This window comes from Pseudozyma flocculosa (genome assembly GCF_000417875.1).
Source record: "Pseudozyma flocculosa PF-1 unplaced genomic scaffold scaffold00003, whole genome shotgun sequence".
NCBI classification, from domain to species: Eukaryota; Fungi; Basidiomycota; class Ustilaginomycetes; order Ustilaginales; family Ustilaginaceae; genus Pseudozyma; species Pseudozyma flocculosa.
In genome coordinates, this window is record NW_006920871.1 from 54,457 (window position 1) to 65,747 (window position 11,291).

General features: G+C 63.1%; 4 protein-coding genes across 4 annotated transcripts in view; 3 read left to right on the plus strand and 1 right to left on the minus strand.

Moving 5' to 3' along the window:
* The window catches only part of PFL1_01147 (uncharacterized protein), a gene marked incomplete at both ends in the record, with an annotated part of 3,311 nt that extends 3,096 nt beyond the window's left edge, over positions 1–215 (plus strand). Inside the window, one exon of the mRNA XM_007878652.1 lies at positions 47–215. Within this exon, the coding sequence (XP_007876843.1) occupies positions 47–215 (169 nt within the window). The remainder of the gene's footprint in view (positions 1–46) is intronic.
* A 2,689-nt stretch (positions 216–2,904) lies between these two features.
* Positions 2,905–4,763, minus strand: PFL1_01148 (uncharacterized protein; the record flags this gene model as incomplete). The annotated part of the gene is made up of 2 exons (XM_007878653.1): positions 2,905–4,443; positions 4,551–4,763. The coding sequence occupies 2 exons, from the start codon at positions 4,761–4,763 to the stop codon at positions 2,905–2,907; spliced, it is 1,752 nt and encodes a 583-aa protein (XP_007876844.1).
* A 3,667-nt stretch (positions 4,764–8,430) lies between these two features.
* PFL1_01149 (uncharacterized protein) lies at positions 8,431–10,194 on the plus strand (the record flags this gene model as incomplete). The annotated part of the gene is made up of 1 exon (XM_007878654.1): positions 8,431–10,194. One exon carries the CDS (start codon positions 8,431–8,433, stop codon positions 10,192–10,194), a length of 1,764 nt encoding a protein of 587 aa, XP_007876845.1.
* A 1,045-nt stretch (positions 10,195–11,239) lies between these two features.
* The window catches only part of PFL1_01150 (uncharacterized protein), a gene marked incomplete at both ends in the record, with an annotated part of 2,110 nt that continues 2,058 nt past the window's right edge, over positions 11,240–11,291 (plus strand). The window contains one exon of the mRNA XM_007878655.1: positions 11,240–11,257. Coding sequence (XP_007876846.1) covers positions 11,240–11,257 — 18 coding nt within the window. The remainder of the gene's footprint in view (positions 11,258–11,291) is intronic.

The window sequence follows — 11,291 nt, forward strand, 5'->3', positions numbered from 1 at the left end:
AGATGCGCCTCGTCGACCACCAGGAGGCGTGCAAGGTCGGCGGCAGGGAGCAGGACGAGGCCGACGCCATCCTCGCCGAGGAGGGCTACGGCGAGCGGTGGGAGGCATTTGCCGCCCTCTGCCACGCGCTCGGCGTGGGCCAGTTTGAGATCGGCCTGGCAAAGAGGCGCTGCGGACCCGCCATTGAGCTCGTCGGCAGCGCCGCCGGGCCCTGAAGGAGGATGACCCCGGCCGGCCAGGCCCGTCTCTGACCCGATACACTGGTGCCGTCGAAGCGCGCGACAACATACACGCATCCGAAGCGCCGCCAACCGCTGCAGCGCCCGGGCTATACGCAGCCCCGAAGCACGACTACAACGACGACCACGACCACGACGCCACGCGGGCCACGCCGCCAAGACCACGGCAAACCCACCTCTCTCTCATGTGCGCGCGCAACAAGGGACGGCGCCAAACGATATACCCGCACGTCTGCCCCGGTCTTTCCCTTTGTCACCCGCCGCTCGCCCAAACACACGCACACTCTCTCTCTCTCTCTCTTCCCATCCGTCCCCGTCGGATCTCCGCTCGACGTGGCCAGGACCAGATCGGGATGGACGGGACACGAAAAGAAACCCGGGGAGAACCTGAACCCCTGTCCTGTAGCATATCCAGTCCCTCGGAGCATCGACCAGCATCATCCGGATCGTCTGTCACATCGTCCCTCGCTTGCTCTCCTCTGTCCTCCACTCGTCGTCCTTTCTTTGCTTCTCGTCATCATCTCGATTCGGCCCTGCTCGGCCCTGCTTGGCTCTGCTAGCTGCGAGGAACGCCAAGAGGGAAGGCGGGTGCAATACACGGACTAATCTCCCCTACCCTGCGAGAGCGAGGATGCTGCTCTGTCTGTGTCTTTTTGTCGCGGCCAGCGGGCCCAGGCCTGCTCGTTCGCTCGCTCGCTCTTTTTTGAAGGAGTTTTATTCCTTCAATTTGTGGGGGCCCAAGGCCCACTATACTGCACAGCTGCATGTCTGAGCAAGCACCATCACTACTGCTGCAGGCCTCTCAACTAACTCATTCATGATCCATGCCTGTTTGGAGCTGCTCAACGCCTTTGCAGAACCCTGCTGGCATCAAGCATCAACCACCTAACATGATGCCAGAGATTGTCATGGAGCAAGAGAGAGAGGCAGGCTGTTGGCTCTGGCAAGAGGAAGGAGCTCGGTGCCATCCGCAAGTTCGCCCTGGCGGAGGATGAGGAGGATGAGGAGGACTTGCTTACGCAAGTGCTGAGAGACATGGAGGCCATCAAGGAAGGTGTGAGCACATACACTACCAAATCACATGCGTCACAGAATGCCCAGATCGACATGGGCATCAAGCTACGGCGTTTTGGAAGTGACATTGTGCCCTGGCTTGTCGAGAAAGGGGACATGACTGGCCAACCCAGCCCACCTGCCCCACATGTCCTGGACTACAACAATGTTCTGGCCCTGGTCGAGCGTCTCACCTTGTATCTCTCCTACAAGGTTGCGATGACCCAAGCAAGGTCCAGCACCGGCAGCGTGGTCAAGTCCATGCTGTGCAGCTGGCGCCGGAACGTGCTGAATGCACTCATCTACTACATCATGACCAAAGAGACGCTCGAGACGGTGACAGCCACAATGCACAGGGTGCTCGCGCACAGCGCCAAGGGCGACAACAGCGTGAATGTACAACTGTACCGACACACCGCGTACCTTGCCCGCCACTACAATCTGGCCGACAAAGCCAAGGAGGAAGGAGCGAGCCATGCGAGGTCTGGCGCTGGCAGCATGGTCAAGTCAAGCTGTGCAGCTAGATCCAGAATGTGCTGGATGCCTTGATCCACCAGATCAGGAACAACAAGATGCTGGACACTGTCACTAGTGCAATGCAAAAAGGCCCTCATGTAGAACCTGTCAAATCAGCATGACAGGGATGAGGACATGGATGTCTGCAGATGTGCAGGGCAGCCTGCAATGGCATGTTGATGGATCCACATGCAGCTGTTGAGCCTCAGTCAGCCCTGTGATGGGTTGCTAGCTTGGATGAGGTGCAAGAAGCAGTGATGCAGGCTGGTTTGCTTGAGCAGAGGCTGTAGCCGACATGTATCATGTACAGGGATGAATGAGACCTTGCAATCCCGCTCTACTGCTCATGATGAGGGTAGATGGAATGTACAACAAGGCCCCTCACTGATGCACGCTGTGCTGCTTGATGGACTGGACTGTCACAGCTCCCTGTTGCAGCTACAGCCCGTCGACATGGCAAGAGCACGGCACTCGGTATAAAGTTTGGCTTCGCGCATCGCCTGCAAAGGCCCGGGCGGGCCAAGGAGGGCCCGGGCCGGTCACTCTTTGGACCGCACCGTCCCACCCTCGCAGAGAAGTTGACAGCAGCAGATGCCACAGACGATGAAGATGGCAGCGCACTCGTACACTAAAATCGCGGCACAGAGCACCAAGCTGCGGCGCCTACTTTCCTCCCGTCTGTCGTCTCGCCAGACTCTCGAACGAGGCTCAACTCAGATTCACACCAGCCCAGTCAGTCAGAGAGGAGGAGGGAGATGGCGAGAACTGATTTTTTTCCCTTGGCATCGGAAGGAGCGACCCGTGACTATCGATCGATCTAGAAAACGTTTCCTACGAGAAGGTGGTGAAGAAGAGGAAGGGGGCAGAAGAGGGGCGTACAGATCCGGCAGCGGGGAAAGACAAGGGAAGGTGGCGTAGTCATACAGGTATAAGAAGGGGAGAGGCATCCGGGCGGCTCAGTGGAAAAAGGCTGGCCGTCATCGAGAAGTCGTGTCTGTGCTTTTGTGTTGTAGCGACGGCGGTGACGATGATGGCTGAGCGACTGGCCATCGTTGCGTCGGGCTTCCCTCAGAAGGGAGGATGCCGCGATGGCCGTCTAGGCGCGCTTCTCGTAGGCGAGCTCGCCGACGGGCGCGTCGAGGGTGATTTTCTCCGTCGAGCTCGACTTGTCGTCGATGGGCGAGACGTCGCCGGCCGAGTGGTGGGCGGCCTTCTCGACCATACCCGCCTGGTGGCGGCGGGTGAGGTCGCCGAACTGGTCGACCTTGGTGCTGGAAAACTTGCGCGCCGAGACCTTCTGCTCGAAGAGGATGTCGAGCTCGCCGTAGGTGCGTCCGCGCGGCTCGGGGAGGCGGTAGTAGGTCCAGATGATGCAGAGGAAGCAGGTGCCGGCCCAGAGGAAGGCGCACTTGGCGCCCCAGTTCCACGCCGTCGTGTTGAGCATCCGGGGCTGGATAATGTTGACGATCAGGCCGCCGATGTTGTAGACGTTGCGCGCCAGCACAATCGTCTTGGCGCGAAGGCGCGTCGACGAAACCTCGGCGACGAGCGAGTAGCACACAGGGCCGACAGTGAAGTCATAGATGAATGCGAAGATCAGAAGGGAGGATCCGATGGCCCATCCGAAGCCCTCGGAGTCCTGCTTGAAGCCGAGGCCGCCGACGAGGAGCATGAGGGCGCACATGACGATCTGGCCGTAGAGGTAGATGGTGCGGCGGCCGACGTGCTTGATGACGAACCACGAGGCGATGGTGCCGCAGAGGCCCATGGCGAACTGTCCGATCGACATGTTGAAGGCCTGGGTGGTGGGCAGGCCGGCGTTGACGTAAAAGTAGGACGATGCACCCATCAGAGGCGATCCGGAGAGGTGCTGGCAGAGCCAGACGACGCAGGCGATCTCGGTGCGGCGCAGGTCGGTGCGCTTGAAGCAGTCCCAGTATGAGCTGCCCTCGGAGACGGCCTTCTCGAGCTCGTCGGTGTGGACCATCATGGCGACCTGCTGCTGGGCGTCGGCGTCGCTGAAGGGGACCTTGGAGCCGCGGAGGCCCTTGATGGCGCGCTTGGCGTCCTCGTGGCGCCCCTGGCGAACGAGCCACCAGGGCGACTCGGGGGCAAAGATGCAGCCAATGAGGATTGGGACGGGCCACATCCACTGAAGCGCGTAGGGGAGGCGGTAGGCCCATTGCGAATCCCAGTTGACGGTGGCGCGCAGGACGCCAGTGCTGATGAGCTGACCAATGACCCAGCAGGCATTGACCCAGGTGGTGAGGTAGGGGCGGAGGGTGACGGGGCAGACCTCGGCGGCATAGGCGGTGGTCAGGGTCTGGAAAACGCCCCACGGGATGCCCTGGAGGATTTGGCCGGCGAGCAGCATGGCGAGCGAGTTGGCGAAGAAGGGAATGAAGATCGTTCCGATCATCATGATGAGGGCGAATAGCATCGTCTTCTTGTAGCCAAAGCGCTCAGAAGCAATGCCCGTGAGCTGCAGACCGAAGATCTCTCCGACCAGCGCGCCGTTGTTGAGGCCCGACTGCCAGGGCGCCGGAATCTCGCACTTGCCCGCGGCGTTGCAATTGCCATATCGCTTCGTGAACGCCGGTTGTGCGAAGTAGTTCCCCAGCAGCATCACGTCGAACTGAAAGGGAATGGCCTCAGAAGGTGTCAGGAGCGTCCAGGAGCGATAGCAGGAGGTTCGGGGAGGATATTGGCGCGATTCGGCGCGTGGAAAAAAATAGCACTCACGCCTTCCATGATGATGGCCATCGAGAAGATCATCGACCACATGATGGCCTTGGGGTAGGCCCGAATGGCCTGTCGGACGGACATGTCGACCTGCTCCTGGGTGGCTGCGGCGGCATCGTGGACGAGGGCATCGTAGTCCTCGACCTTGGAGGCGATGGCGCCGGCCGACTTGGAGTCGATGCGGACGACTTCGGACGCGTCCTGAAGCGACATTGTTGCGGGGTGTGGGCGGCCTTAGCGCTTGATATCAATGTGCGAGGGATGCCTTGAAGAGGGGGCGAATGTGTACCGCTGCTGTAGTCGAGGTGCAGGGGGGCGGAAGAGGAGGAGGAGGAGGGAGGCGGTTATGTGCCGATGGGATGGGGAGAGCAAGTCGGATGATGGTCTAGGATGGGCTTGCTTTTGTAGATGATGACCAGGCGCTTGGCATGTCGGAGGATGGCTCGTATGTCGGGGATGGTGTTGCGGGGAGCAGCATCGACCTCAGTGGTTCGTGGTCGCGACAGTGGTTGGTGCTGGCTCGGTCTGTGCTTGCCATGTGTGGGGCTAGCCGCTTTCCCCAGATTCGTTCTGCCGACTGCCTGCGCTCACATGGATGGAAGCAGGAAAGCAGGAACGAGGGCTGCTGCTCCTGCTCAAGGGACTGGTGATGCGTGCGGGGACGAGGACGAGGACGAGCGCAGCGGGCCCCCGCCAAGGTCTCGGTACGGTAGGTTGGTGCGAGTGTGCGGGGGAAGGGGTATAGCCCCAGGTGTCAGACCTTGTTCCGAACGAGGGGCTCCGGTGCCATCGACAGCGGCTAGGACCGAAGCAAGACAGAGAGGAGCGGGGGAAAGGAGGACGGGTCGGGGAGATGGACGACGGAGGGCCAATGAGAAGACGGAGAATGGTCTGCAAGGACGCGCGGCCGGGAGCCCGCCGCGCCATGGACGCTCGAGGGAGCGGTGCATCCTCGGTCGAGGGAGCTGTCAAAGGGCGGAGCAGCAGTCGCCTGACCGCGGGCGGTGGTCGAGGAGAGGGCAGCCCAGATTGAGGTCGAAGACTCTTGACTGTTGTAGAGGATGGGGCAGGGGGCGGTCAACTTGCGGGGGGGGGGCGGAGAGTGAATTGGCATCGAGCAGCAGCGAGCTGGCACCGGCACCTCGTCGCGGTCAGTAGAGACACCTCAAGCCTGAGCTCGACGACGTCGTCGTTGTTCCTCCCCGCCCCTCCCCGGGTGCAAAGGAGAAGACCACCCTCCGCCCAGCGCTGCGATCCGACCAGCAGGCCGGCGAGATTCGCTGGCGCGCACCCGACCGGCAGCCGACGCCTCTACCTCCGCCATGGACCGTCGTCGCTGTTGGCTCGATATCTCGATCTGCGCCTAGCCATACATCGAAACGGGCGTAGTCGAACGGAGGAAGTGAGACCACCTTCGGCGGCGGCCGTCGAGGTCGCGGGTCAGCCAAACCAGGCAGGCCTGCCAGACCAGGCCAAACGGCGGTCTCGACCCGCTGAGCCGCCTGCGGTATTCGACTGTCGAATCTCGCCCTGGCCACGTGGCGACATCGGGCTCATTTGCTCCCCAGCCTGCCGTCTGCTTTCGGAACTTGGCCGCTCTGAGCCCAATCAACTTGGCCAGCTGACGTACGCCATGGGCCTGTATCGACCTCCCCGCAATCATCTGTTGGTCCGCTTGCTCGCACGCTGGCTGATGGCAGTGATGGTACGATGCGGGTTCGCCGTACGTCTGCAAAGCTGCACGCCCGAGCTGCAGCCAGGTCTCTTTCCCCGCCTTCTTTCCTGCATGCCCTCCCTCGCCCGCTTGCCCGCCTGCTCTTCGCACGCCTCTCGCCTGTCTTTGCTCTTCGGTCGCTTCTATTCACTACGCCGTCGCCGTCGACGACCTTCTCTGATCTCATGCCAGAACGGCCGGATGATGATTCGCGGGAAGGCCAGCACACGGATATGCGGAGAAGCGGAGGTACCACGGCACCGTTCGCCTCGCTCGCGAACGGTCAAAATGCGCGGCTTCCCCCCGAGACCGTTCCCGCGTGGCAGCGTCGTATGAACGACGACAGCCTCCGCCTGGCTGCTGGCCGCAATGCAAGGTGGCGATCTCAGCAGACATCCCGGTGGTGGTCAGGCCAGGCCCGACCAAGCATGGCAGATGCGAGCTGCTCCCTCGGTCGTGCGCTCAACAGGCGTCCAAGGTGGTGCCCGTGACGACCGAGCCGGCGCCGGACCTCGGTCGCGGGCTGTGCCTCGCTCGGTGCGGGCGCGAGCGACCAGGGCCGAAATTCGGCCTGGCCTCGGTCTCGTGTCGTTGCAACGGCCTCGTCTTCGCGGCAGGGCCCCTTCAGCTTTCGGAAGCGAGCCGGGGCGAGGGCGTGACCGGCCGCCATGATCTCGTCGGTGTCGCCGAACGAACGTTGGTGCGATCGGCCCCACCCGTAGCGGCTTGGCAGGCATCGCTGGTATCCCGTGATGGGCTCGAGGACGGCAGCAGCCACGAGCCGGTCCACACGACACGCCGAAGGTGAGGCGGGAGCGAAGGACCGCGACGACGACGACCACGACAAAATCCACCGAGGTGCAGCCGCCCCGCGCTCATGGTCGCTCGTGTGCGCTCGTTGTCGAGGTCTCGCCACACGCTCCAGCGCCTGCCGTTGCTCGGACTCTCTGACCCCCGACCTGACTCGAATGGCGTCGACCTCGGACAAAGGTACGCAGCGAGTGTGGGGCTCCACCGCGCCAGCTTGACAGGGACTCGCAGTGCCCAAGCAGGAGGGCTCAGCAGAAGTCTGGCCGAGCTTGGACCTGCCCACCTGTCCTTACGCCTTGCCCCGCGCAAGGTGCCCCTCCCAAGCAGCGCGGTGTCGCCGGAGTGGGCCCGTCACCTACCACGTCGGCGTCTTTCACCCGCCGAGGAGCCAAGGATGAGGTCACCCTGTTGCGGGTCCTTGCTGTGGTCCTCGTCGTCTCAGACCACAATACTACAACTTGCCGCTTGCCAGGGTAGATACAAAGTCTCGCCGGCGGTGGCAACCGCACCAGGGACGTCCGTCTGCCCGCGCGCGTGGGGGGGAAAGGCTCACGCACGCTGCTGCGTCGTTTGAGCCAGGAGGCGAGATCCGAATCTGCCGTACCGCTGTCACCGCATCTGTCGCCGCCGTCCTGCTGGCCTAGCCTGGTCTGTCCGTTCCCAAGGCAGGCTGGGTGGAGAGTTGGCGCTACCAGCGTCTTGGCTTGCCCGATGGAGGACTCGGCGGCGTCCTTGGCCCGCTGACCCCGCGCTCGCTGTCCTGCCTCGCTTGGCCGACGCCGTCTCTCTCGTCGGCGGGGGATCCAAGACGCCGGTGCCTCGACCCTGGCGCCCCCACGTACGTAGGCTCGCGGCTCGCACAGACCGCCGTTCCAGGTTGCTTGGCTTGCTTAGCTTGCTCGTCCTTTGCGTCCCTTGAGGCGGACCGAGTGCCCTCCGTCGCCTGGCTCGCTGGCGGTCCCTTGCCTGCCGGTGCTCCTTCGACCCGGAGCTCCTTCGAGCTCGCCCGCCGCCGCCCTTTGGCTTGGAGGACCCTGGCCCGGCCTGACCTTCCGCCACCCGCGGCCAACCTATAAAGGGCCTGGCCACCACTCTTTCCTCCCTGACACCGATCCCGCCCGCCCATGTCCTCTTTAACGCCAGCCGCCACCTGATCTTCTCCACGAGTGCCTCAACCTGCTCGCTGCTCCTTATCCTTCTTTCTGACAGGCAAAGACAACGACGACCGCCTAGACGAGCCCCTGGTATCGCACGCCACTCGGCAATAGACACGGAAGCGCACGCCCTCGCCCTCTGGCTTTGCCCTTACGCATCCCTCGGAACCACCTCTTCCTCCTCCCGCCTTCGATCCTCACCATGCCTTCTGACGGCGCGAAGCTGGCCAAGGGCGGCCGCACGTTTTGGTTCCGCGATGCCATCATCTACCAGATCTGGCCGGCGTCGTTCAAGGACCTCAACGACGACGGCATGGGCGACCTGCAGGGCATCATTGCGTCGCTCGACTACATCAAGTCGCTCGGCGTCAACACGCTCTGGCTCTCGCCCATGTACGACTCGCCCCAGGTCGACATGGGCTACGACATCTCCGACTACCAGGCCATCTACCCGCCCTACGGCACCATGGACGACATGGACGCCCTCATCCGCGGCTGCCACGACCGCGGTATCAAGATCCTCCTCGACCTCGTCATCAACCACACGTCGGACCAGCACCGCTGGTTCAAGGAGTCGCGTGCGTCCAAGCAGAGCCCCAAGCGCGACTGGTACATCTGGCGGCCCGCAAAGTACGACGCCGAGGGCAAGCGCCACCCGCCCAACAACTGGAGGTCCAACTTCAACACGCCCGCCTGGACCTGGGACGAGGCCACCCAGGAGTACTACCTCCACCTCTTCTGCCCCGAGCAGCCGGACCTCAACTGGACCCACGACGAGTGCCGCCGCACCATCTACCAGGAGACCATGGTCTACTGGCTGGAAAAGGGCGTCAACGGCTTCCGCGTCGACACCGTCAACATGTACTCGAAGCCCATGGACTTCCCCGACGCGCCCGTCACCGACCCGGGCGCCGAGACGCAGCCGGCGGGCATGGTCTATTGCAACGGCCCCATGATGCACACCTACCTCAAGGAGATGGGCGAGATTCTGGAGCGCTACGACGCCATGACGGTCGGCGAGCTTCCCAACACGCCCCAGACGGCCGACGTCATCCGCTACGTGTCGGCGGCGTCCAACGAGCTGAGCCAGGTGTTCCAGTTTGACCTCGTCGACCTCGGCCGGCTGCCCGAGGACATTATGCAGGGGCGGCCCTTTGAGCTGCCCGAGATGAAGCGCACCATTGACAAGTGGCAGCGCTTCACCGACGGCAACGACGCCTGGACGACGGCCTTTTGCGAGAACCACGACCAGGCGCGGTCGATTTCGCGCTTTGGCAGCGACAAGACGCCCGACGACGCCGTCGAGTCGGGCAAGCTGCTGGCGCTGCTCAACACGTCGCTCTCGGGCACGCTCTACATCTACCAGGGCCAGGAGATTGGCATGACCAACGTGCCCAAGACGTGGGGGATCGAAGAGTACCTCGATGTCAACTCGATCAACTACTACAAGAGCGTCGAGGAGCGCACGGGGGGCGACGCCAAGGCGCTGGCGCGCGCGCTGTCGGGCATCAACAGCTATGGCCGCGACAATGCGCGCACGCCGGTGCAGTGGACGTCGGAGGCCAACGGCGGCTTCTCCAAGACGCCGTCGACCAAGCCGTGGATGCGCACCAACGACAACTACACGAGCATCAATGTGGCGGCGCAGCAGGGCGACGAGGCGAGCGTGCTCAACTTTTACCGGCGCGCCATTGAGCTGCGCAAGCGGCATGCGGCCGTGCTGGCCAAGGGGCGGTTCGAGCTGGTCGACGTCGACGATGCCAAGCTGTTCAAGTTTGTCAAGCGGAGCCAGGGCGCGGGGGCGGGCGGCGAGGTGGCCTTTGTCGTGCTCAACTTTAGCGGCGAGGAGCAGGCCTACCAGGTGCCCGACGAAGTGGTGGGCGGCAAGGTCATTGCCAACACGCGCCTCGACGGCGGCAAGCCGGGCGTGCTGAGGGCGTGGGAAGGCCGCATCTACCTGGCCTAGGCGGGCAGGCAGGGGGGCTAGATGGCTGGGTGGTGGCGTCCGGGGGGTCGCGACAATTTCCTCTGGATTTTCGCACGTCTTTTCGTCATCTTGACTCTTGGCGTCGCTTCTTCATCTCGGGTGCCTTTTGCGCTTCGGTCACTTCCATGTCCCTGTCAGGTCGAGATGCCATGTAGATTCGTAGACGAAGCAATCATTATGGCTCGTCGCTGGTAACCTGCATCTCACCGTACGGAAGACGATGGTGGATTGATAGTCTCGCGACCTGGACTGAGCTTGACCGGCGGCCGGGCGCGGAACCGAAGCGGCGGAAAGGTCAGCGCCCTCGTGGGCCGAGCGAAGAAGCCGCCGTAAACGCCGAGACGAAGCCGCCCGCCCTGGCCTGCTGGCTGGCCTAGCTGGCCTACCGCCGTTTGGCATGCACACGCCGCTGCAGGGTCCAGGCAGGATGAGCCGGCGGTGGCCGGTGGGCTGGTATGGCGTGCTCTTCGTTTGGCGTTGCGCCATCCTAACCTCGCTCGCTCCACCCGGCCATACATGCTCGCTCTACGCCGAGATCGAGTTTCGTCTTCCCTTCTCGAGCAAGCAGGCAAGCAAGAAGACGAAAGCGGAGAACGAGCGCGACCCCACCGTAGGCTGGCACAGGCACGAGCACAGGCGGATGCCATGTGGCTTGCAGCCGAATCCGCACCGCCGGAGCTAAAGAAGCGCAGGGCCAGCTGCCAGCGCCAGATGCACACCTTCACCGGAGAAAAAAGTCGAGGCGCGGCATGGTAGTACGGTGGTGGGTCTGGCCTGGTCTTGTGGTACAAGAAGCACCTCAAGCCGATGTGAGGCCTGCTCGAAGAGAGAGGCTTCCTTTCTTCCCTTCACACACCTGCCCTATCTCAGCTTCGCGAGGCCACACCACCACCGCCACCCTCCTCGTTTCCCTAGACCGACAGCGGAGAGAGCAGCGGCCTCGCTTCCTCGCCGGCCCCGCCGTCTCGCGCACATCATGGAACCAACATCGACATCGACACCAACGACGGCAGCCGACGACACCATGCCGCCCCTCGCCCAGGTTGGCTACGGCGGCCCAGACTCGCCACAGCATG